General features: G+C 35.3%; 1 protein-coding gene across 1 annotated transcript in view; it reads left to right on the plus strand.

The window, feature by feature from the left end:
- Nucleotides 1-5,506, plus strand: part of SI (sucrase-isomaltase) — a 99,548-nt gene extending 94,042 nt beyond the window's left edge. Inside the window, exons 45-48 of the mRNA XM_027772543.1 lie at nt 239-327; nt 2,949-2,998; nt 3,209-3,376; nt 5,169-5,506. Of these exons, the coding sequence (XP_027628344.1) occupies nt 239-327; nt 2,949-2,998; nt 3,209-3,376; nt 5,169-5,237 (376 nt within the window). The 3' untranslated portion in view covers nt 5,238-5,506. The remainder of the gene's footprint in view (nt 1-238; nt 328-2,948; nt 2,999-3,208; nt 3,377-5,168) is intronic.
- Nucleotides 5,507-27,160: the final 21,654 nt, after the last annotated feature.

Here is a 27,160-nt window from a genome sequence, read left to right on the forward strand (position 1 = left end):
CCCCCCCCCAACATGGCAAAAACCTTAAGCTTTCTATGACTTTTTACAAGGAAGTATTGGTTAATAGCCACAAAGGTTTTTATACTATTTAGGTTTGTGCTACGGATGTAATTTTGGTCCCCTAGCACCAGTCATTTTCTCTGATACTATTCACCGTGAATTTTGGATACTTGTAAGGATGTCATATAACTAGACATATTCTACAAATGGGTCAAATTATATGCTTTTGTTCTTACAGTCGCCAAAATTACATGAAGCTCATTGTTGCTGCAGATGATAATCAGATGGCACAAGGAACTCTGTTTTGGGATGATGGTGACTCTATAGGTGAGTGCTCCATTTAGTAGAGAAATATAACTGATGACAAGCATATTCTCTAGCAGACTGTTTATCCTGTTAACTGTTGTTATACATAAAAGTGGAGTACAAAGCTATTCATGTTTTCAGAGTTGAAGAATTCAATTAGTTGAATCAACTCAAACAGGCAAGCAGTGTCACAAACCTTAAAGACTTCCCCCTTATTATAAATATCCTTCATTCTCACTGTCAGTGTCTACTAACAGAGGTTTGGGTGGGCAGGATTTTCAGCTGTGCCACTTCTAGACGCTCACACAGCGCTGTTCTACCTAGAGTAGATACTCAGTATATGTAAAGTCTCTTTAACTGAGCAGCCAAGTTCCAAGGGCATATACTGATATACTGGTGAAGCCTCTAAAACAAGGAGCTAGTCCCAAAATCAAACTCTGGTTTGATTTGGTCTCTCTAGTTTATCTTATTGCTTTTAATTTTTTGTTTTGTTTCTAATATTCAACATTTTTAGTAATTTCTTCTTATTTATATTTTATTATTGTGCATTTTTGTGGCATAAAATATGTTTTTTCAGAGCCTTCATGTAGTGCACAATAATCAAATCAAATTAATAACATATTCATCATTTTCAACAAAGAATAGCACATTATGATGCGTACCTCCAATTTTTGCTCTACAAGTTTTTTTTCTTTTTTTTTTGATGTATGTAATAGCATTTTTTTCAGCATGAGAAGATATACCTTAATTTTGATCTCTATTTATTTCATTCGTGACTGATCAAGACAAGACTGAACTGCTAAGCTCTTTACTATGTCAGGTGACTGGAAGCATCAGAAACACCTGGCTAGTTTAAGAATGCAGATTCTGGGGCAGTGAAAATATACATTTGGATAAGAACCCAGAAATCAGCCTTTGAGCAAAATGCTTGCAGGAGCTTCTTACACTACAAGTAAACACTAATAACAGTGAAGAGGATTAAGTTTACTGACTGCCATTAATGTCAGCTTTACTAGATGGGAATTCTGAACAATTTACTTGACACAAACCTAGTCATGAAAAGTAACAACTAGGACCAGCAGTTGGCATAATGGCTATGTTGCTGGACTCCCATGTAGTCGATTGAGGTTCAAGTCCTGGATCCAGTGCCTTAAACTCATGCTGGGTGCATGTGTGTATGTACCCAAGACCTCGAAGGAGAATGGAGGAGAAGAGATTGCTGTGTGGCCATTCCCCTTGGGGGGGGGGGTGATTTCTCGCTTTCTGTCTCTCTGTCTTTCTTGCGAGCGCACATGCCCTATAGCGCAAACCTCTCCAATAAAACAAACAAACAAATAAAAGTAACATCTGTGTGGAGGAAGTTCTCGTGGTATAGTTCTCTACAATTTAAATAAATTATCCACAGGTGATAGGTTTTTTTTTTCACTAATAGAAAAGACATGCAACTTTCATCTTTTCAGGTAAGTCATAGTTAATATTCTGCAACCACAAGATATAAGAATTTAGTAGTAAATTAGATATATCAAAAAAAATGATGTAAGAATCATACACTAGTAAGCAAGACTTGAAAACAAAAACAAAAACAAACCCTCCTCTAAACATTTTATAAAAGGTTTAGAAACTGAAGAAATCAAATGCTATTAGTTTAAACTCTTCACTGTTGTTTTTAAAATTGTTTTAGAGGTTTTTGCCTAGGGTACCATGCATGCACTGGAGAGAGAGAGAGAGAGAGAGAGAGAGAGAGAGAGAGAGAGAGATAGAAACAGAGAGAAAGAAAGTGAGAAACCACAGCCCCGCAAGTGCAGGCCATGCTACAATCCCTTTCCCTGCATTCTCCTCCAGAGATCTTGGGCACACACACACACATGTGCCCAGTGTGATTTTCAAGCTAATATGTCCAGGTTTTGAAATACAGTGTATGTTAAGACAAAAACATTACCATATACACTATCATCAGCAAATAACTTTTCATTTTTGTGTCAATTGAATGTATATTTTTCCAAGTTCCCCTCTTTCCATCCCATTACTACCCCTATCCTTACTATCTCTAGTATCTACAGCTGCCCTCCCTACTACTACACTTTCCAAACTTTCAGTTTCTGCTTTGGAGTACTGATATTCAGTATATGTTGAGTGGGAACATACAGTGCCTCTCTCATAGTCTGACTTGCTTTGCTTAATGTTAAGTCTTCTATATTTGTTCACTTTGTATCAGTCGTCAAGGTCTCATTGTATTTTATGACTGAGGAGTATTCCACAGAGTATATATGCCACATTTTTTTCAATCCATTTGTCTATTTTGGGGCATCTGAGTTGATTCCATGTTCTAGCGATTGTGAATAATTCTGCAATAAACGTGGATATGCAGGTGTTTTCCCAACTGAGGGTTTTTCTTGTCTTTGGAAAAATACCTAGGAGTGTGGAAGTACCTGACTGTATTGTAGTTCTGTTTCCTTCCTTGTTCATGTAAAGATCCTGTCTGAGGACTCATTCTTCAGTGTTCTTTGGACTGTGTATAAGTAAGTTAAGAAAAATTAGATATGCATTGATAATATTTAGCACCTTTTATACAGGAAAGCAATAAAATACTAGTGCTTATTATTCTTTATGAATAAACATATCACCTTTCTTTCTCTCTACAGACACATATGAAAGAAGTCAATATATCTTGATACAATTTAATTTAAACCAGGTATGTAAAATCATTTATATGTTATTATGTTAACATTTGAAGTTTTCTTTATGTTTGTTAAAGAAAATACTTTCTTTCAAACAGTATGAATGCACAATTTGCTATAATGAGAAATACAATTGTGCTTACCAGACAGGCATATGTTTTTAAAAATTTAATTGCTCTTGCAAATGATGGGTTTAAATCATTTCCTTTTTTTTATCCTTGTAGACCACTTTGACCAGCACTATAGTGGAAAATGGTTACATAAATAAAAATGAAATGAGGCTTGGATTAATCGAAATATGGGGGAAAGGAAACTCTGCAGTCAGTCAGGTTAATCTTCAATACAATGGAAATCAAGAATCAGCTGGCTTTTGGACAGAACAAGGCAACCAAGTAAGTAACACAAGAAAATGTTTTTAAAATTTAGCCATTCAGAATGTCCTGCATAGACTTATAATTATTAATCCTAAAAAAAAACATAATTATGAGTCAACTGTGATTTTTCTCACATATTATTTTGCATTAAATTTTCATATAAATTTCCACAGTATTATCCCTAGTGATCTGTTATACAAACCAATCTAATCATGTGTAGATATGGTCAAAATTAGATTAAAGGCCATTAAAGCTCTAAATCACTGTTATCCCTATATGGCAGAGTGCTTCCAATACTACTTTTTTTTCAAAAATAAAATGTCTACATTTAAATTTTGCATATGTTTTAGATAAAATATATTTGAAAATTTTTCCAACATTAAAACAACTGTCTACTAGGAACCATAAATACAAGTGTATAAGAAATATAATAAAGATGTTTGACAAGGAATGATTCCTGTGTTAAATTCCCATTGCTATCAATAATTGTCTTCTTACTTTGAACATATGATTTTTAAGCCTTTTTACAAGTGAGTAAAAATATGCAAGTATGCAATCTCTTAAGTGTCTTCCCATCCTAAACTCTGCAAACCTATATTTTGTTAAGATATGTTTCAAATAACATATGTTCTCAAACATAGCTAACAGTTATAAGTGATCTAAGTTTAAGTCTCCATCTACACTGCTAAAGCTGCATATAAAGATACATGCACATATTATTTTGTATTTAAAGTTTGATAAAAAATAATTGGCTACTAATCAGTTAGTTTAGATTAATCTAATTTACAAAATAGCCATTTATTAACTCCATGTTAATAAATGTTCTATCTTGGACACATTCTTAGATCCTTGTAGATTTCATTCAGTTGAAACTTACTACCTTAAACTTAATGCCATCTTATTGTTATTTTACTGTTTTGAAATCAAATAAGATTTTCCTTTTGTTTTTTTGTTTTGTTGTTTTTTGTTTTTGCCATAAGGTGTCTGTGCTCACTAGAGAGAGGCAGAGAGAAGGAAAGTAAAAAATCATCCCCCAATGGGAATAGTCATGCCACCATCCCTTCTCCTCCATTTTCTTCTCAGGATTTTGGGCATGCACGCACGTGTTCCCAGTGCTTTATTTTGCTTTATTATTATTATTTAAATTTCCTATTGAGCACATGCAATGATCAGAGAAAGAGAGAGAGAGAATGTGAGAAAGTAAATTGCTGAGTTTAGGACTCGAACCATCCATTGACCATATGGAAGTCCATCATCTTTAACCACCATACTAACTGCTGACCCTCCCAAATACATTTAAATAAAATAAATATTTATGAGCATCTCAGTTTTCTAAACCTTTATAGATATTTAGATAAAGGAAATGATGATCCATTGATTTTTTTTTTTATCCCAGCTTTGTGAAAGTGATGCTTTAATTGGTCTATCAATCCAATTTTCAAACATTTTCTAGCGATTATGCCAACCATCTCTGGATGGGAAGAACTGTTTTCTATGAGGCTGGTCCCTGGTGTGGGGAAGACTGGGGATGGCTGTACAACAGGATGGAGTAACAGAGAAAGGATTATAGAGTGACCGCATTCTGTTGCAGGTGCTTTCTCCCTCTTTTTCTGTATCTCTCAAGTGAATGGACAAACCTTCTGGCAAAAAAAAAAAAAAAAAAAAAAAAAAAAAAAAAAAAAAAAAAAAAAAAAAAGATAAAGCAGATCCTACTTACTTAGAGAATATTTTGATAGATATAATTTTATTCAACAAAACAACAAATGAGGTTCTAACTAAGCAATTAATTACCATTTTACTTTCTCTTTAGGTATTGATCATAGATCTGGCGCCGAACAGTGTGACTCTAGATGAACCAATAGTACTCACCTGGTCATGAAGATCAACGCTGAATCCAGCTGTCAGATGGCAATTCATTCCTGGATTAGTTCATTGCATTTATAATGTTCCCTCTTTTCCTGGCATCTCATATTTTTAAAAATGTAACTTTTTAAGATGTCATAAAAGTTATTACACCATATACATTAATGATGATGCTAACTTTATCATACTAATGTGGTCTAAATTCAATTTTTAACATGTTTTGAGAATTTGAATAGTTCCCTTTACCCTTAAGTAGCAGCTAACACTGTATACGAGTTTATGTGTGTGTGTATAACTAAGCTATAATTAAAATAGATGATTTTTAAATTAAGTAAGAATTTTGTGTAACTGCTAGTTGTGTACAATATTTTCTACCATGTTTGGTAGATTTAAGGTATGTAACAGTTGTCAAAAACAATTTTTGTTATGTATATTTAATTAGAAAACAGAAAAATAAATTGTATATTAAGTGTTTAAAATGCGTCTTTTTATTTTTCTCGAAGTAATTGTCATACTTTTACTAAACAAATATTTCCTGTTCCTTGATAAATTGTCCTCTAGTCTGAAAACTAGAATATTTTTACAGTGAATATCTGAAATGAAACTCAAAATATAAGGACCAGGGAAAACAATAATAGTGAAAATAATAATAATTTGCTTTCTTTTAAAAAAATTCTACAGTACTTAAAAAGGGAATTGATGCATTATGAATTATAAAACCAGATGCTGGTATGGAATCCACAATTACTATATATGGGATTATAAATCGTGCAGCCATTTTTGGAGGGCAATCATGTAGTATTCATTGAAATCAGATTTATAAATTCTCTTTTAATTCTACCTTTGAGAAGCTCTCACAGAAATGTACACAGAGCAAACACAATCACTTTCTGTTTGAAAAAATACAGTGATCTTTGACATCGTTTGCTTAGAATTCGCTTGACTCTAAGAGTCTTTGTTAAATGTAAATAATTTCACAGTAAAACATCAGACAAGGTTACCTTTAATCACAATGGAATAGACAAAACAGCAGACCTCTTCTTAATCATGTCTGAGGATAGAAAACAAACCACAAAACTGCCACAGGTATCTTCTCTTGGCTAATATGAGTGACCTGTTTTTTCCCCAAAATGCTTCAGCTTATTTTGTTCCTCTTACCACTTTGAAAAAATACAGTTCATATAACCAATCAAAATTGTCCTGATTTCTGGGAACATGTAATCCAGAACAAAACCATGCTTTTTTGAAAACCTCCCCCCCAAGTCACGTGACACAACACACCGATTAGCAATGAGAATTCTCCTAACATTTTCTCACTGAGATACTCCACAATTTCCAAAAGTTTATCATCTCCCTACTTGCAGTCAATAATCCCAACTTTGTTTAACTACAGGTGTATTTTGGGTAGTTTTTGAGCAACAAACATTAACTATTCTTTTTAAGAATTATTTTATTTATGTTTATTTATTTATTTTATTTTGAACAGAGAGGGACAGAGGAAGTGAGAGAGAGAGAGGGAAAATGAGAATGCAAGCCACCAGGTCCAGGATTTGAACCGTGGTTGGCCATGTGGGAGTCCAGAGCCCTTAACCACCACAGCACCTGCTGGGCCCCAGGCTTCACTTTTAACCATGATAGCAAAGAAATGGAAATTATCTAAATGTCTATTCTGTTAAGACTCCTTATAATAATACTTTTGCAATGCCAAAGCCACTTTATAACAAGGAACTTGGTTCTCATGTTAAATTAATTAAAATACCTTAGTTTTGAGTATAAAGCTAACAGGTGCAGTGTGAACATTAATACAACAATTGTATTTAGCTTTCAATGTCATATTTCATATGTAAGAATGTGAAGACTTTCAGGTATTGATTTTCAAAGATAATGGTTACTCGTGTTTAGTAGCTGCCACATAAAAATGAGATTTCTATACTTGTCTCTCCCAAACAGCCCTGAGGCGGTCTATTGTTTGTGTTGTACCACTGTTTTTGACCTTATAATACCGTCAACACACATAATTTCCTTGGGCAAGGGAAAACTGACTTACCTGGGGACTTACAGACTATAAATATAACAGCTTCCGATGTTAACTGTTTTTTTTTTATTGCTATATAACAAATTATCATCTCTATTGAGCAGCTTAAAATTAGTTCAATTTCCAAGGATGAAGAGGCTGGATAGGAATAGCTGGTTCCTCTGTTCAGGATCTTACAGCCTACAATCAAGGAGTCAGCTAGGGGGACCAGCAGTTAGTGTAAAGGCTATGTCACCGGACTCCCATGTAGTTGACTGTGATTCGAGTCCCAGACCCAGCGGCTTAAACTTACTCCTGGTGCATGTGCGTGTGTGCCCAAGATCCCAAGAGGAGAATGGAAGAGAAGGGATTGCGGTGTGGCCATCCCCCCATGGAGGGTGATTTCTTGCTTTCTGTCTCTCTCTCTCTCTTTCTGGCAAACACCCTATGGCAATACAAAAATCTCTCCAAAAGAAAAGGAGCCAGCTAGGATATGTTTTCATCTGTCTGGCTTGTGAAGAATCTACTTCCAAGCTTACGTAGGATGCTGGCAGAGATCATGTCCTTGGATGTTTAAGATGGAAGACCTTCTGTCTGCTGAAGTCTAGCCTTAGGGTCTAGATATTGCTCCCGCTGTGACCAGCAGTTAGTGTAATGGCTGTGTCGCTGGACTCCCAGGTAGTTGACGGTGGTTTGAGTCCCGGACCCGGCGGCTTAAACTGACACCAGGCGTGTGTGCATGTGTGCCCAAGATGGTGGGAGGAGTAGAATGGAGGAGGGGGGATTGTGGCGTGGCCATCCCCCTTTGGGGGTGTTTCTCGCTTTCTGTCTCTCTGTCTCTCTCTGTCTGTCTGGTGAGTGCACACACCCTGTAGCAAAAACCTCTTCACAAAAAACAAACAAACAAACAAAAACACCAGGTATTGCTTCCGTCTCCTGGAGGAATTGCCCACAATCATCCTCCCTTACCATGATCACTTACTTAAGGCAGTAAAGAGACTCTCTAGAGTGAGTCTGCTAGTAAGATGGAATCATGTAGAGTAAGTTACATAGCATCAGCTTTTCCATATGTATTGATCAGACCAAGTCAGACATTGCCTACACTCAAGAAGGAACTATGTAAAGGCATTAATCCCAGCAGGTTGGGCTCAGGGTGACACATTAAATTCTGTCTCCCACATCCTCAACCTTATTCCTATTTGGCATTCTAAGAAAATTCATCTCTTTAGTAATAGACTTTCCCATTTTTCCTTCCTCACATTGGGTGGCTGAGATATTATAAAGTATACTGGGTTTTGTTCCCATCCGTGACGTCTATATATTAGGTCTATGCTTGTTGGAATAGAAAGAACAACCTTTTTCTTGATGTATCTGGATGCAAAAGAAAGACCCTCATTGTATTATAACCATGTTTATTAATCATTATGAAGTTATAAACATTTATTACTCATAATAATGAGTAATGAACATTGTTATAATACGTTTATTTCATTTCTGTAACATGTTTATTATTCATTACTCATAATAAACTGGATGTGATGAAATAGCATGCATCATTTGGGAGATCAAGTAAGATGTGACATATTGCAACATGGGTTGAGCTCAAAGTCATCAGGTTAAATAGAAAAAGCAGTAAGAAATTTATTTCTCTTTTATTCTCTGATGTAAATACTTTTAAAACATACTCATGCAAGATAAGATAGAGTTTTCACAGAATGACATAAAGATTACAAATCTGAGAAAGTTGCATGAGTGTATCTATCTGTCGGAATCTGGGATGCATCCACACACATGCTTGGCATAGTTTTGAAGTTGCTGGGGCTTCAATTAAAACCGCCTGATTGGAGAGATGAGTGGTTTTGGGGGTGAGAAATGAAATGACGTAATTTGAGTAAATAAAATATGAACGAAATATGTTCCTTGCAATAAAAAAATTATAGCATAACATGCACTATATACAGAATTGGATCTGCCTAGCCCATTTGGGCTGCTACGGCAAAATACCGTAAAGTGGATGGCTTGTAAACGAAAGCAATTTATTTCTTACAGCAGAGGTTGCAAGTCTGAGGGTAATCTAGTGTCTTGGTTGAGTTTGGGTGAGGGCCTGCTGTCTAGTCCTGAGGTAGCATCTTTTGGCTATGTCCTCAGCTGGTGCAAGGAACACAAGTTATTTGTAGTCTTTTTGTCTTTTTAAGTTTCTTTATTTAATAAGAGGGAGTAAAAAAACTTCACCATCAATGGAGTCTCATGTCACAATCACCCCATTCTCCCATTTTTTTTTTTGCTAAATTTCTTACTATTATATGTGTGTGTGTGTGTGTATAATTTACATTTAATCACTATACATCTTTACAGTGTACAAATGTTTTTTCCCAGCATAAATACAGTGCATGTCAGTCAAGACAAAAACATTATCATATACATTATCATCAGCAAATAACTTTTCATGTCTGTGTTAAAACATATTGTTTTTTTCCTTCTGTTCCCCTTCCTCCCCTCCGCCCCTGCAACTGTTTAACCAGCCAGGATCACAGACACACAGATACCTTGCATGTACAGGTCTTCCCAGGAACTGACTTCGTCTTCCACAGGGCTTTCTACACTGAACAGCTCTGGGCTACTACTGCACCTTGCAGCTGGCTCTGGGTGGCTTTTATCAGGGCATCAATCCCAATTCATGAGCTAATCACCTTCCCCCTACCCCCACATGCCATTAACTTGGAAGCTAGGATTCAAACACGAATTGTTGAGGGGAGGGAGCATAAGCTTTCAGACCATTTAGCATGATCAAATCAGTTTTCTGTTTGTGAGGTCAAAAATGAAAGAAAAATACAGATGCATCAAATGAAGAAATAGTAACTAGGATAAAAAATACCATCAAAATATTCTGAGAAAGGATTCTGGGATGTGCGGCCAGATGCGAATATCCAGTGCACTTTACTATCTCAGTAAAAATTGCATCTTATTATTTCCCATCCATAAAAGCTGGTCACGGTCTGTTACTGAAATGACAATGGTTTCAAATACCTCTTCTCTACATACAGACCACTTATGTTGTATTTCCTGCCCATCTGATTAGGAATGTTTTTAACTCTGGAGAACAATGAGCCTGAATAAAATAAACTTACGTAGTTGCCACAGATAAGACCAAGGAGAGCTAACTTAACTTCAATGCATCAAGGACCCAGATTCTTCCCCTTTCATCCTTAGGTTGGTAAAACAGCTGCAGCTGCCAGGGGCTCTGTGTCAGAGCGGCCCAGTCCAATACATATATAATATCTGTGACCCATAGATGCAAGTCACGTATTACATGATTTTAAATGTTTTAGTACCCACATTTAAAAGAGGGGGTCAGATAGTAATGCAGTGGTAATACGTGATGCTCAGTGGTCTGCACAGACAGAATTTAGGAGTAGATCATGGCGTAAAAACTATGCTGAGGAATCTGTCTCTCTCTCTCTCACTCTCTCTGTTGCTTTGTCATTCACTTATTAAATAAAACAATAAACAAGTACAAAGTAATAAGTAGAATTAATTTAGTAATATGTTATTTAAATTAACTTATCCACAATTTTAACACATAATCTATACAACCTTAGTGAAAAGATACTTTACCTTTTTATTTTCTATTTTATTTTTTAATTTATTCATTTGTTTATTTTAATTTGACCACACACACACAGACACACACACAAACACACACACAGAGGAAGAGAGAGGGAAAGTGAAAAAGCAAGTCACCAGGTCCAAGACTTGAACCTTGGTTGGCAATGAGGGAGTGTCCAGCACCTTAACCACCATGCCACCTGATTGTCCCCTGATACTTTACTTTTTAAAGTTCTTTTTTAGTGCCACAGAGTATAAACACTTGCCAGAAGGAGGGGGGAAGAGAGAGAGAGAGAGACAGAAAACAGCCCCCAATGGATCACAATCCTTTTCACTGCATTTTTCCATCCTATCGTGATTGTAGACAAACAGGGCTAGTAAAATTTATCAAGTTGCTGGGGCTGCAGCTTAAACAACAGTCAGTCATGTGAGATCCGGCTCTCTTAACCACAGAGATATAGGCTGGTCCAATGAGATACTTTATAGCCTATTCTTTTTTACTCAGTCTCTGTGTGGTTTAAATCTACAGCATGTCGTAATTTAGGGATAGTTTGTCCTCTGCAGGATCATGCTTTGACATTTGGTCTAGAGTTTAGATGTCCCCTACAACTTTTCTATTGTGACTTGACTGCATTAGAAGGATGTTAAATGAAAACTTAATCCCTTCCTGGTGTCCCAGGGTGTGGTAAAGTCATTATGGCAGGATCGCCATGATTTTCTGCTGAGTATGTAAGGAGAGAAGAAGAGGCAGGCAGGAGCCACTTGGATATGTCAGCTCAACTCTGCTCAGAGTCCTGCTTTCCTTGATTCTGTGATGCTTTGGGGCTTTCCAGACACTGAAATCATGAGTTTGGCCAAGTAGCCTCTGTTTTCTTCACAAAATAACCAGTCTCAGGTATTTCTGTTAACAACACAGTAGCAGACTATGACCCACACGTCACAAGGTGGACTAAGCAATTTCTAATGCCCAGTAGCTGGGCTTGTGACTGTCGTTGTAGACAATGCAGGTAAAGACAAAACCTTGGTTTATTATTCATTTTGCCTCATGGCTTTCTTTCAGGGGTAAGGATTTTTTATTTTCCCCTGAAACTTTCATTGTAGCTTCCCTTTATATCTCATTAACCAAGTTTGGATTCTATATTTATGTGTCTATGAGGCGATTAACCTTATACAAATCAGGGCTTCCACACTGGCAAAGGTTCTCTGAAGAAATGGATCTAAGTGTGTGTGTGTGTGTGTGTGTGTGGGTGGGTGGGTGTGTGTATTTTACACTTAAGTGAAGGAACATGGGCGGAGCAGGTAATGTGTATCTGTAGAACACATAGCAAGCTCAGGAAGGAAAGGTGGAGAGAAGGGAGAATGAGATAGAAAGAACCCCACTTCTTTGGTCGTCCTTTATAGACCCAGTTGATTAGGTCATGCCTCCCTCCACTGACAGTGGATCTTCCTTCCTCAGTTCACTGATCAAGACACCAATCATGTCAGGCAAAACTCTCACAGACATACTTGGAAAAAATGTTTCACAAGATTTCCAGGTATCTTTCACTCAAGTCAAGTTGACATACAACCATCAATCACAACCTCCCTTATCAGGAAGGTGAGGTCAGCCCCAGTTGCATGAAAAAGCCAAAAATATATGGAAAATCAGGGTACTATTAGGAAGAAATAAGAGGTGATTGGTTGCTGGATAGTTAACTAATACTGTGTTCTGTGATATGTGCTAAATTTCACCTTTTACGTTTTTCACTAACACTCACGATGCTGCTTCTTCATTGAATGTGCCAGAATTATTTTAGTTTGAAATATTTGTATTTTCATTTCAGTCTTCCTTGGAATATCTTCGCAGAATTATTTTTCTTTTCCATAGATCATGGGACAAAAACAATGTGCTTTAGATAATGACTCTCTTTTTTACTTTGTATACATTATTTTATTTTATGTCTTATAGCAGTTATTCTGCAACTTACTTTGTGCTTATTTATATTTAATTTCTAATGAAGATTTAAAATTATTTTTTGCTTATCTTCCTTTTTTTTTTTTTCAAAAAATGTATCTAAGGGAGTCCAGCAGATGGCGTAGTGGTTAAGGTGCAGAACTCCCATGTGACTAACTGCATTCAAGTTCTGGACCCAGGAACTTGAAACTTGAGCTGGGTGCATGTGCATGCAAGCCCAAAATATGAGAGGAGAATGGAGGAGAAGGAACTCTGGCATGGCCATACACCTTCAGGATAATTTTTTGTTCTCTCTCTCTCTCTCTCTTTCTCTCTAGCAAGTGCATGTATCCTATAGCAAAAACCTCTTTAAAAAAATTTGCCTGAGGGTGTATGTGTTCCTCACTGGGAGACACAGAGAAAGAGAGAGAGGAGAAAAGTGATAAAGTACCCTTCAGGGGCATGATCATGCCATTTTGGGCACCCATGCATACACACCCTTCATGTTTTCAAGTTGCCCAGTACAAGACTCAAACCATATGTTCAGCTACTTGGGATTCAGCTGCCTTAACCACCAGGCTATAGGATGGCCTACTGCTTATTCTTCATTTTATTACTGGAACCTTGAACTATTTCAGCATAGAGTAGATTTTCGATAAATATTTAGTAAATTAAAAAAATGAAGCCATGTATGGATGATTCATAACATAGAAAATCAAGAGAATTAAATGACAGCTGAGTTTGGATCCAAGAACTATTTTATGGCACTTAAAATTGCAATTTTAGAAATAATGGCTGCAGTGGATAGCTTTTGAGGCTACTTGACTTGTCACCTACCAAAGTGACAGAAATAGCTCTCTGCCAGAAATAATCTTTCAGCTAATAGATTCTTAACACAATTTTAACCACACTTGGAGGGCAAGTTTAATTTGAAAGAATTTTTATATTATGGGACTTTTACCAGATATAACATTAATAGTATCAGATGTTAGCTACTTAAGATAACTAAAAGAGCAATATGAGAGCTGGCTTATGAGGGCTTAGCATTTTGAAGATTAGCTACTGAATTTTAGATTCTCCAGTAGAAGACCTCTACTCTGGGATAAACACTTATAGATAATACACTGATTATAAATATTTTTAAAAAAATCTAGTGACCACGACCTGTAGATGGCATAATGGTTACAGCATTGGACTCCCACATAGTCAATCGCAGTTCAAGTCCCAGACCCAGTGGTTTGAAACTCATGCTAGGAGCATGCTCAAGATCCAGAGAGGAGACTAGAGGAGAAGGGATTAGGGATTGCTGTGTGGCCATCACCTTTGGGGGGGGGGAGGGATTTCTCGCTTTCTGTCTCTCTGTCTCTTAGCGAGTGGATGCACCCTAAAACAAAAATCTCTCTTAAAAATAAAAGAAAAAGAAAAATCTAGTGACCAGTTCCTTCCACCTTGTAGCACTGTGTATACATGATGTGAAGTTAGTGATATCTGCTGTATAATCTTGGCAGTCCTCATTGTTCTTAAGTAATGACTTTGGGTTGGGTATCAAAACACACAGGTAATCTATAGAAAGTGAAAACGTATTTATTTTCACTGTTTTCTCTAGTGATTCATAAGCATCAATATAACAAATCTGATTTAAGTGCTAGAAATGTTAATTTGGTGATAATTATATCAATGAGATTTATTTTGCAGTAATCCAAATAAATGACTTGTGTCAAAAAGTCTCCCGCATTTTATATTTTAAATCCTTTACCAGTCCATCAACTCCTGCCTATTTTTTTTGTTTAATTTCCCACTATTTCTAAATTGGACACATTATTTAGAGCTTCTTAAGGATTTGTTCTCGCTTTCACTTTTATCATCTCCAATCTATTGCAATGACCACATCATACAATACAAATCTGAAATACATATCTTATCATTTTATTGTTTTGATTATACTTCAATGATTCTTTTCAAATAAAATCCAAAATCTTACTATGGTATACAAGGGCATAACTGTGTAAGGGAAAAACTAAAAAGTTCTATTGAGGAACATGATAAAATTAAATATTAGGAAAGATATACCTTATTTTTGATAAAGAGGTTACATTTTAACTGAATCTCACACAATCATTTGGTTTCTTCCTCCTCTTGCTTGGAATGCTGCTTCTTTAGGTTTAATTCTTCTACAAGCTCTTCTTACCGTATCTTACCCATGAGATTTAGTGTCAAATTAAAGAGCGTGATTTCCTAACTCCTCAAGCAAAATTCGTTCTCTTTTACTCTGTGTGTCCATTGTGCTTCCAGTATTATATTATCATGCCACTGGATTGAAACTGGTTATGTATATTTTTCAACTATATAACCTTTTAACTATAACCTTTTCTTTCAACTGTGTTATAACATTTTAAAGCCAAAGAATAGGAATAGTTTTCCTTTTTTCCCTACAGAACTCAGTCCACCACAGTAGGTGCTAATAAACCTGTTAATATGTAATATAATATGTAAATAAAAGAATGATGAGTTAAAAAAATAGACTTTTAATGGTAAAGAACATAAATCTTTCACTCAGTCTTACTACTGTGACTATGATCAGACAAGAAAAGACTGGGATATGGATGAAAGTAAAACTGAAGTCTTAAAGTGTCTGAGTCCAGACAACTGCCAGTAGCAGAAGGGAAGAAAAAAAAAAAAAAAGACAAGGTAAAATAAGTGCAATCCTGTGCCCTGTTCACCTAACTTCAGCATTTAAAGGCCAGAGTGTAAAGGGGCATTTTCTACTATGAAGTGAAGTAAAAAGGATGAAGACTTTCTTTTTTTTCTTCTTTTTTCCCCCTCCCTTCTTCCTTCCTTTCTTTCTTTCTTTCTCTTTCTTTCTTTCTTTCTTTCTTTCTTTCTTTCTTTCTTTCTTTCTTCTTTCTTTCTTTCTTCTTTCTTTCTTTCTTTCTTTCTTTCTTTCTTTCTTTCTTTCTTTCTTTCTTCCTTCTTTCTTTCTTTCTTTCTTTCTTTCTTTCTTTTGTTCTTTCTTTTGTTCTTTCTTTCTTTCTTCCTTTCTCTCTTTTTCTTTCTCTTTCTTTTTCTTTCTTCTTTCTCTCTCTTCCTTTCTTTTTCCTTTTTCTTTCTTCATTTTTTTCTTTTTTCTTTTAGCACTCACCAGAAAGAAGAAGGGACAGACACATTGAGAGGAAAGGTGAAAAATCAGCTCCAAGGGGGCTGACCATTCTACCAACCCTTCTCCATTCTCCTCCCAGGATTTTGGGCATGCATGTACATGTGCCTGGGGTGAATTTCAAGCCACCAAATCCAGGACTCAAATCATGGGTGGCCATGTGGGAGTCCAGCAACCTAATATATGTACCATCAACTGGTCTCAAGGAGGAAGAATTTCTAATTCCCTCCCTATTGGAATTTTAGTGTGGCCCAAGATAGGGGATGGAATGCTATCAACCAGCAAAGACATCTAATTTTGCTTTAGAGATTCTTTTAGTTACCGGTGGTGTAACTATCCCATTATTTCCAGTGAGATGATTGAAAACCCCAACCCAGACTTCTAGGCAAGTCTTCAGTGTGCAAAGCCTACAGAAGTAACTATATAGATGAACAAGCAAAGACAGAAACAAGACTCATGTGTCAGCAAAAGCTGCCACCCGGGACAGATGGCAATAATTTACATATACATATGTAAGATATTCTGTCCTTGAATAACACTATGTGTTTAGTTTAGGAGTGAACATAAAGAGGAATGATACATAATAAATCTCATATTTTCTGAAACGAAATGTGTATTTTCATAAAGGATAAATACGGAAGATTGACATATATTTTTGACTCTATTAATATTCAATTTATATATCATCTCTAAAATTTTAATACATGTTCTGACAGTTTTATTAAGATGTTACATATTATAAAATTCATTTTATAGTGTATGAACAATAGTTTGAACTGTATTCCAGAATCATGTAATCATCTCCTATATCTAATTTCATATTTTTTCAATATAATCCCAAATACTACATATCCATGACCAACCATAGCTAATTCCATTTTCTGGAAAGTCCCTGGTGGCCATGAACCTTCCTGCTGTCTGTAGATTGAAGCTCCTGGACATTTGATATACAGGATATGATTTGTTGTGACTGGATTATTTTTGGCATAATGCCAAGGTTCATTCATGTTGTCACAGAAGTCAGTAATTAATTTTTTATTGTCAAATATATTCCATTGTATAGATACACCATATTTTGCTTATCTGCTCAACTGACAAAAGTTTGTATTAGTTTCAGTTTTTAGCCATTCTGAATAATGTCACTGGAATATGTATGTACAAATTAGTGTCCAAGACCCATGTCTCTATTTCTTTCCAGTGTATGCCTAGGGCTGGACTCACTAGATCATGCGGTAACTTTATGCTTATCATTTGGACTTCAATATTTTTTTTCTAAGTGGTTACACCATTTTACATTCCTACCAGGAGTCAGGGAGGGTTTGCATGTCTTCATATTCTCACTAGTTCTTGCTGTTGTATGCCTCTTGACTCTAGTCCCTATAGTGGGTGAGAAGTGGAATCTCATTGTGTTTTAGTTTGCATTTTCAGATCATGAATGAAGTTCAACATCTTTTCATGTGCTTATTCGCTATTTAGATATCTTCCTTAGAGAAAGTCTTTTCAGATATTTTATTGATATTAAATAAAATCATCATTTACTTTTGAGCTACACATTTCTATGTATTCTAAATGAAATCTTTAACCAGATATATGATTGATAATATTTTCTCTAATTCTGTCTATGAATGATCTTTTTAAATTCTTGATGATCTCTGAAAGTTTCTTGTTTTAATTTTGAAAAAGCACAATTTGCCTATTTTTCATTTGGTCACTTGTGCTTTTGGTAATGTATCCAAGAATCCATTATCTACTTCACACTCACAAAACACCAGCTATAAAATTTTTAGAGAAAAATTTTATAATTTTTGCTCTTATATTTAGACCTATGATTTGTTTTGTGTATGAAATGAATTAGGGATTCAACTTCATCCATTTGTTGAAAAGACTATTCCATAACATTTAATTGTCTTACATTCTTGCTAAAATCAACTGACCAGGGACCAGCAGTTAGCTAATGGCTATGTCGCTGAACTCCCATGTAGTGGACCGTGGTTCTAGTCCAAGACCCGGTGGCTTAAACTCACACCGGGCGCATGTGCGTGCATGCCCAGGATCCCAAGAGAATGGAGGAGAAGGGATTGCGGCGTGGCCATCCCCCCTGGGGGGTGTTTTCTCGCTTCCTGTCTCTCTGTCTCTCTGTCTTTCTGGAGAGTGCACGTGCCCTATAGCAAAAACCTCTAAAAAGAAATTGACCATAAAATTAATGTTTTATTTTTCAACCCTCAATTCTATTTCACTGATCAATATGCTATTCTTATGCCAGTACCACACTGTTTTCATTACTCAGATTTGTAGTAAGTTTCAAAATCAGGAAGTATGGGTCCTCCAATTCTGTTCACTTTTAAAATACTTTTGGCTATTGTGGGTTTTTTGAATTTCTTCATGTATTAAAGATCAGCATGTCAAAGTATACAGAAAGAGTAGGGGGAATTTTGCTATGAATTGTGTTGATTTTGAATTAGTTTGGAGAGCACTGTCATCTTAACTATATTAGGCTTTTTAATCCATAAACATAAGTACACTTATTTAAATGCTATCTTAAAGCTTCTTTCAACAGGGATTTGTAGTGCAAAAATCTTATATTTTGTTAATTTGGGTCCTAGGTATTTATTTCAGTATTACTTTAAAGTGAAATTACTTTTTATTTTCAGATGATTTATTGCTAGTATATAGGAATATAATTGATTTATATACATTACTAATTATAACCATTTTTCTAGGGAAATTCTTATAAATTTTTGCAAACAGGATTACATCATCTGCAAATAGGAATAGCTTGCTTCATTTCCAATCTGCATGACTTTCCTTTATTCTTGCCTTACTGTCTTTGCTAGAATTTCCAGTATAGTTTGTAATAAAAATGCTGACACATTCAAGAATTAAGAATAATGGGGCCTGCAGGTGGCATGGTGGTGAAGGGTGCTAGACTTCCATATGGTCAACCATGGTTCGAGTCCCGGACCTGATAAATTACTTTCTCATTTTCCTTCTCTCTCTCTCTCTCTCTCTCTCTCTGTCTGTCTCGCTCACTCACTCACTTGCTCTGCTCCTCTCTGATCAAATTTAAATAAATAATTAAATATAGTAAAAAAATCTTAAAAAAATAATTAAGAATTAAGATACATTCTTGTGTCATTACTACTTTGAGATCAGATCTTCAGTTCTTCACATTAAGTATGTTAATGATGCGTTTTGTTTAGACTCCCCTTATTAGATGGAGGATGTCTTTCTGTTTCTAATTTATTGAGTGTTGTTGTCATAAAGGCATATGGAATTTTGTCAAATGCATTTTCTGTATCTGCTCAACTTACGTGGTTTTGTTATTTCTTCTATTAATATGGTGTACCACATTGGTTAGGTATTGAATGCAATCCAACCTTGCATTTCTGGGATAATCCCCAATTAATTCTGGTTTACAGCCCTTTTTTCTATGTTCCTAGACTCAGTTTACTATTACATGATGTTTTGATCATAAAAGATACAATCAATATCAGAGACTGAATTTGTTATGTTTCATTAACTGTAACTAGCTTACGTGTGTGGAGAATTTCTTCATATTTATCTATTCTGTTAATATGAATGCCTACCATCTATTAAGAATATTCTCGCTTTCACATCTTTCCCCAGATGTGTCTCTTTACTGAAAATTAACTTTCTTTTATTAGCTTGTGGGTGAACAATGTGATTAAACTAAAATTTTAGAAACTTCTCACTTGGACTTAAGACAAATTTTGGAAAATGTCTAGACAATAATAAATAGAAAATGCCTTAAATAATATTTTATCATATTTAAATTATTCAATATATTTTCTAATGTCAATGGAATTATGTTTCTAAAATATAATTTTAATCTCATATTGTGAATTTTTATCTATTCTTTGGATCTGAAAATGATAGTATTAAGTTGTTTGACATTCTCTGTATTTTGGTGTTTACAAATAAATATCAAATACACTCACACCCACTGGTAACTTTTTTCATTACTTGTCTTGCACATTTGTCTCTGTATCGCACTATTTTGAAAGCTGAATACATCCAAATACTTGAACAGTGAATTTCAGATATTAAATTATATAAAATATAGTAGATCCTCTAACTTAGGTTTTTATAGTCCTATTTTAGGATTAATATATGTAAATGGACATTTTTTAGACTTTGTTCACTTTTTCTGTGTTTGTGTGTGCATATGTATATGTGACTTTATTTTCAGACAGGATCTCACTGTATTCTGATCCTTCTCTGTCAGCCTTTCAAGTAGCTAAAAGTACAGGATGTACTTTTTCTTCCTTTCTTTATTTTTCTTTTCCTTTCTTCTTTCTTTCTTCTTTATTTTTCCCTTCTTTCTTTTTCTCTCTTCCTTCTTTCCTTTCTTTCTAATTTCTTTCTTCCTTTTCTTTTCTTTTATGGTGAGAGCAGCAGCAGCCAATACACACATCATTTTGCTTATACCTAGTTTATTTTATACCTAGTTTATTTGTAAAAATTAAATCTATCAGTTTTTCTAAAATAACCTCCAACATGGCATTATAGTTAATAAGAGTGGCCATGTAGAAAAATACTTAAGTTGTTTTAATCCATTTACCGTATTGAATTCTGATCTATCTTAGGATTATTGTGGAATGTGAACCTTTGTGAATTTTAGGGAAATGGCAGTTGGCCACATGGAGAATAATTGAGGGGTATTTACAAGTCTGTTTTTAGACCTTCCAGTGTGGCTAGTTCCAAAAGAGATAGATAGACTATTGTTTTGGCAGCTAACTTTGATTAGCATACTTTATCCCCCCAACTAAGGTTGTTAGATTGTTTCAGCTCATGAGGCTGAATGAGGCGTTGAACTTTGTTGTACGTGAAGGGAAGAAGCACAAGAAAGTATGAAAGCATAAAAAAAGAGGGAAACACGCAGGTGCCTTAGAGAATTAGCAGCTTTTAGAGTTTGCCATTCTTTCTCCCTTTTCTATGATTGTCTTTCTGCAGACACTACCAGTCACTTTTCTCTTACAACTTCTGCCTCTGCCGACCCATGGGTTTTATGTCCAATTTTCTTCACACAGCTGTTGGCTTCTGTCTCAAATAAAAATAATATTACTTGTTTTTTTTTGACTCTATGCTGCTATGAGAAAAAAAAAAAACACTTCCAGATTTGATGGTTTAATACAACAATTTAAAACATTTTATAAAATTCTGTTTCTTGTCTGCTTTTGTATCTCCTTGTCCTATTCTTCGGTATTTTAATAATCTTGGAAATTCTCTAGATAGCTGTATTTTTTAATACAACTTGACATATCACATAAGACTTGAAATGATCAGCCTTTCAATCATTTATTTATTCCCTTAATCACTCATCGTTTTCACATTTTATTCATTTATGTTCCTGCCAACTATTTGGTTAAAATTTACCCCCATGACACATTACATATTTATACTTTTTCATATTGCCTTAGTAAATATTTTAAGGCTCTTTGAATGTAACTGTTTATTGTATATATAAATATTGATTTATTTTTGATATGGAGAGTAATAGTAAGTAGTGACTACTTATTAACATAATTATACTTTAAAAATAAGATGGCAAAAATATAGATTAACTGGAAAAGAAAACACATATTACTGTATTTTTAGTCCCATCATCACTATTGTAAAAAAATAGCCTAAGTGGTTCATCTTCAAGAATAACTTAACAAAAGTTGCTTAACCAGCTTGCAGATGTGACAACCTCGGAAAGTACACATTTCCAGAAATTTTCTGAACAAACAACGAGTCACTCCTGAGAAATGACTTTCTCGAGTTGGTGGCTGGTTACTAGCCCTTTACTCCTTTTTACTTTCTGCTTCTTTTCCCTCCTTGGGACATTTGACAAGCCCTTGTCCTGATCTTGCACCTTTTTGTCAGATAAGAAAGGGAAGGGGACAATGAATGCCTTATAGGGAAATAATGAAACCTAGGTGATGTCGGGGAAGATTGTATACCCTGTAGTACTCAGTCAATGAGTAACTGGGGAGGGATAGAGAATAAATTGTCATAACTGTTTCAGGCATGGCTGCCCACCAGACACCTAATCTTGCAAGACCGCCATTAAAGTCTCCCTTCACCACTCTGCAGATCTCCTTGTTCATTCTTTGGCATCAGAGGGATGAGCACGTTTCTCCCAACTGTGGACTTCATAGATATCATCAACTGGTATTTTACTCCTTAGAAGTAAATTTTAAAAAAAAAGAAAGAAAGTAATAGAACACTTCGTTGAAATTCACACTTGAAAATAATAGTATGACATAATATGCAAAAACATGACAGTCACAATGTATGCTGATTTGGGATGGTAATTGTCTATATGTATAAAATTTAATAGTATTTGCCATATGTTTATCCTTAAATTTTATCTGATGTACTTAATTAAAATATAAAACTTATAGGGACCATTGGTTACATTGATGCACTCTCATGTAGTCAACCTTGGTTTGAGTCCCAGATCCAGTGGCTTAAACTCATGCCAGGCGCATTGTGTGTACATGCCCAAGATCCCAAGGGGAGAATGGAGAAGAGATTGCAGCGGACCATCCCATCTAAGGGTGATTTCTTGCATTCTGTCCCTCTGTCTCTCTCTGTGTCTCTCTGGCGAAAAATCTCTAAAAAAGAAGAAAGAAAAAAATATATATAAAACTTATTACCAGTCCAGAGAATTTAAAGTAAGGCAATCTGTAGGAATTTGTAAGAAAGATTACTTCAGAGATAACATGCAATGGTCCCAGAGCAGAAGTACATAAATTAAATTTAGAAAAATTCCATGTTTCCCAAAGATTTCCTACATCTTTGTCCCTATTGCAGATCTTTACTGCTCCTCCTCATTACTGTTCTCTGACACTTAAAACTTTCTAGCTCCTGTCTGTAAATGCCGTATCTTCAGTTTCTTCAGATGGTCCCTCAAGGCATTTTGTTGCCCTTAGCTGGAGCTGTTTATTATTTAAAACTCGGGCAGTTTATTATTTAAAACTTCTGCAACCTTAAGGTCTGGGCCAGTGCCCTGCCATGGACTTCCCACCTGTATATGTAACTCCCTCCTTTATGTAATTCCTTGGACATTTCACAAGCACCTCAAAGGTACACTTTTCAAAACCGAACTCATGATCTTTCCCCTCTCAACTCCACTTAAACTGTCAAATAGTTCCTCCTCCATTCGTTCTTAGTTTGAGATAGGACACAGACATTTACCCAGTAGTTTATGATGAAATTTGATAGAGTTTTTTTCTCCTCCTCCCCAGATCTAATATGTTGTCAATTCTTGTCCATTCTGAGTCCTAATCTCTTCATCACTTTTGCCACTGTCATAGCACAAATCATCACTGGTTTGTCTAGAACATCACAATAGACTACTAATCACATTATCTTCCTTGATTCTCTCAATCCTTGCCACTGACCCATCTAGTTTCTTTAAAGACATCAGAGCACTTCTTATTTTGCATTTATTTACTTATTTTAATTTGCCAGTGGGTGTACGCATTCACCATAGGCAGAGAATGAGAGAAAGGAGAGGAAGAGAATATGTCTCCGTGGGAATGGTCAAGCCACAATGCCTTTTCTACATCTCCCTCCTTCCAGGATTTTAGGCACTGGTGCAGTATGGCATGTTTTTCAAGACATCGGCTTCCAGGTCCTGCACTAGAACGGTGCTGCTAATCATGTGGGACCCAGTTCCCTTATCCACTAGACCAAAGGCCAAACTTCAGACTTTTTTGTTTGTCTTTTTGTTTTTTAGTTTTTTGCCATATGGCTGTGTGCTCACCAGAGAGAGACAATGAGAGGATTACTGAGGTCACTCCCTGGGGAGATGGCCATGCCATAATCCCTTCTTTTCCATTCACCTCAGGATTCTAAGAACACATACATGCCTAGCCAAGCTGCTATGTAATTTTCAAACCATCAGTCTAGAACTTAAGCAGTGGCTGACCTTGTAGGAATCTAGAGCTGTAACCACCATGCCACCTGCTGGCTCTCAAAGGACTTTTCAATAAAAACACAAGTATAACAATACTACTACATCTACTACCACTTATTTATAAGTGGCTTCCCTTTACTCTTTGAGCGAAGAAGAAAATCTTTTCACAAGCCCAGATCTTCCTGACCTGGTGTAGACCAAGCTCTCTGCACCACTGACTCTTCTGTTCCAACTACACTTCCCTTCCCTGTGTTCCCAGAACTTCCATTCTTTTTCTCACTTCAGATATTCACTTGTTTGCTTCCCTTTGAAGATTTCTCATTCTCCAAGTGACAACACATGTAGCTCCCTCACCTTTGTCTTTGCCAAGGAATGCCTTCTAAAAGAGATTATTCCAGACTGGAGCTTTCCTCTCCCTACCCCCTTGTATGACTTGTCTGTAACACTTCTTACTGTCAGATGTGCTGTGCATTTCATTATATATTAGCATGTTACTTCTCCCTCCCTCCTAGAATGTGAGCTCTTTGAGAGTAGATTTCTTTTATTTGTTCACTGCCACCCATGCTTTGAAGGGGGCCTATCAATGGATAAGCAGTGAAAAAATGTTTTTAGATGAATTGATGTTATTTAATTTTCTTGATGACACTTGAGTTGATTATTTGTATTTCTATTTTAAAAATGGACAAGGCGACTTAAAATCAGGCAGAAAGAAAGTAACAGAGCAGAGATTAAGATCTCAAGTGCTCCACTACAAGCTGTTCTGATCTGATGCCCTGACATGCACTGGCATGAATTGGGAGTGACAGAAGAGAAAGTGTTTCCTTTCACAGAAGGGTTATTGCTTTATATTAACATTCTTGGGATGCTCTTGTTTCTCATTCTTGGTCTGTTTTAAATGATGATGCATATAGAGGGAACAGAATCAGAATTATTTACCTTGGGACTTATGGATTCCTGATGTTAATTAGACATATCTGTGGTAAAATTTAGCTGACCTGAGAAGCATATTCAACCCTGAAATATGAAAATAGAGGAAACATTTCAACTGACACGCTGAAAATATGAAGGTTTTCTTTCAACACATCCTAATAGGTGTAAATTGGTTAAAATGGGATTCAGGAATGTGTTTTATCTCTTCATATATTGTTGAATTTTAAAATAGACTACTCCTTAATAAGACCAAATTTTCTTTGTCAGGAAAAATGTTAAAAATCTGAAAAGTTTGGTAACAGTATATTTAATTCTATATTTATAATTACAAAATCCCTGCAAATGCTCAGTTACAACTGCATTATAATAACAGCTACCATAACAAATACATTTTTTTTTTTGAGAATATAGTAATCACATTGTCATCAGATTAAGGGCTGGTCCTCTGAAATCTTTATCTTTGGTCAATTGTAACACTGAATTGTGGTAGGTAGAAGATACAGGATAATAATATACATGAATAACAATAATGCTTCTCCCTCCCTCCCCAAAAGTCCCTTTCTTAATCTACAGAATCTATGAGTTAGCTAGGTTACATGGCAAAGGGTAATTAAGATTGCAGGGGCAATTATGACAGCAAAGGAAAATAAAGTTTCTAATTAACCAACCCTGAGAGGAGAAATTATTCTGGATTATTTGACTAGTCCCTAGATAGTCATAGGAGTCTGATAAGTGAAAGAAAGAGTCAGAGTGTGCAATGCATTCCAACTAGCCATTTTGGGCTTTGCATATGGGAAAAGGAACAAGACAAAGATTATGTGCTACTTCTAAAAGCTGGAAAGGGAAAGAAAACACATTCCTCCCTAGGGCCTCCAGAAAGAATGCAACTATTAATTTTAGCTGGCAGGAACTGTTCCAGACTTCTGACCTCCAGAAGTGTAAGATCATACATTTGTGTTATATTGAATGACTATTTGTGACACTTTATTAGAGCCGCAAAAGAAACCAAATACCTGAAATGACACCAAAAACTGTTGCCACTGTTGTTGTGAGGTAGAGAGCTTTGGAATCTATAAGTGATATACTAGAAGAAAAACACTAATAGTGCATGTAGCTAAGATTAAGTGTGTAACCTTGCCTCAGGAAGACACCCAATCACTGCTGGCAAAACTCCACGTCTACTGTCCGAAGACAGCCATACACTTGCCCATAGCTGGTATTTTGGAACAAAAACCTCTATTCTGGGCTTTGTATCAAACATATGTTTCTCTAACAGAAACTCTTTGGAAAGAAAGACTGGGAAAAGTTTTCACACCTAATATCTTTGTGGTGAGAACTTAAAATGAGTTGTAATAAGATATCAACAAACATTATTGGGAATATTAGCTATATGACTTTTGGTGCATTGTATAATTATTTTCATCTATAAAAAGGGGATAGTAATAGTATCTACCTGTATATGTGTACAGATTCCAGGAAATGGGACTGGGATATAACTAAAAGAAACTTGGATATATAGGAAGAGCTTAATATAACATAGCTACTTGTGTTTTAATTTCAGAAAATAGTATTAAAATAATAATACATGTAAGAATCCCATGAATATGGATTTAAATTCTGATTATTATATCACCTACTTGTTGTATATATTTGCCAAATTATTTAATCCTCTACATTCCTCAACCTTATTATAAAGTGTAGACACATTCACCTATGAGTTAATACCTGACGAGCACATTAAGTGATTGAAAGCATAGTGATCATCAGCATCAAAAATAATATATTAAAATCTAAGAAATACTTTTGGATTAGTTAAATTAAATTGCTGTAACTTTAACAGATGAAACCTAAAGTTTAAATATATGACATATGGAGCAAGGCATAAGATTACAAGGTAAGCTCTTTCTTTTGAGTATGTTAAAAGAAATCATTCAAAGAGAATATTCCTCCTTACCCTTATTTCAGTGAAAATATACTGTATATTAAATGTAATCAACATGAAACTTGGTTTTCTACTATATTTAGGACATGAAAAAACAACAGGAAAAATGAATCATCTTTAGAATTTCTAGTTTCTTTAAAGATATTAAAAAACATTTAAAAAATTTTGAGTCTTTAATTTACATCAACTACATTGTGTTGCCCTTTTAAAATCAAAGACAGGAAATTATGAGAAGAGAAATATTTCAAATCAGGCCAAATTATATCCCCCTGAAATTACTATTTATATTTGATAACCACTATTCTAGAGATCTAAATATTTATATATTCAAAGAAACCCCAAAAGCTATTTTTGATACAGTATTTAATTTTCAGTATTAGTGACAAAGCACAAAAATTCTAGTAGTTTTTAATTTTATTTATTTACTTTC

Source organism: Tupaia chinensis, unplaced genomic scaffold, assembly GCF_000334495.1.
Source record: "Tupaia chinensis unplaced genomic scaffold, TupChi_1.0 Scaffold000281_1, whole genome shotgun sequence".
NCBI lineage: Eukaryota > Metazoa > Chordata > Mammalia > Scandentia > Tupaiidae > Tupaia > Tupaia belangeri.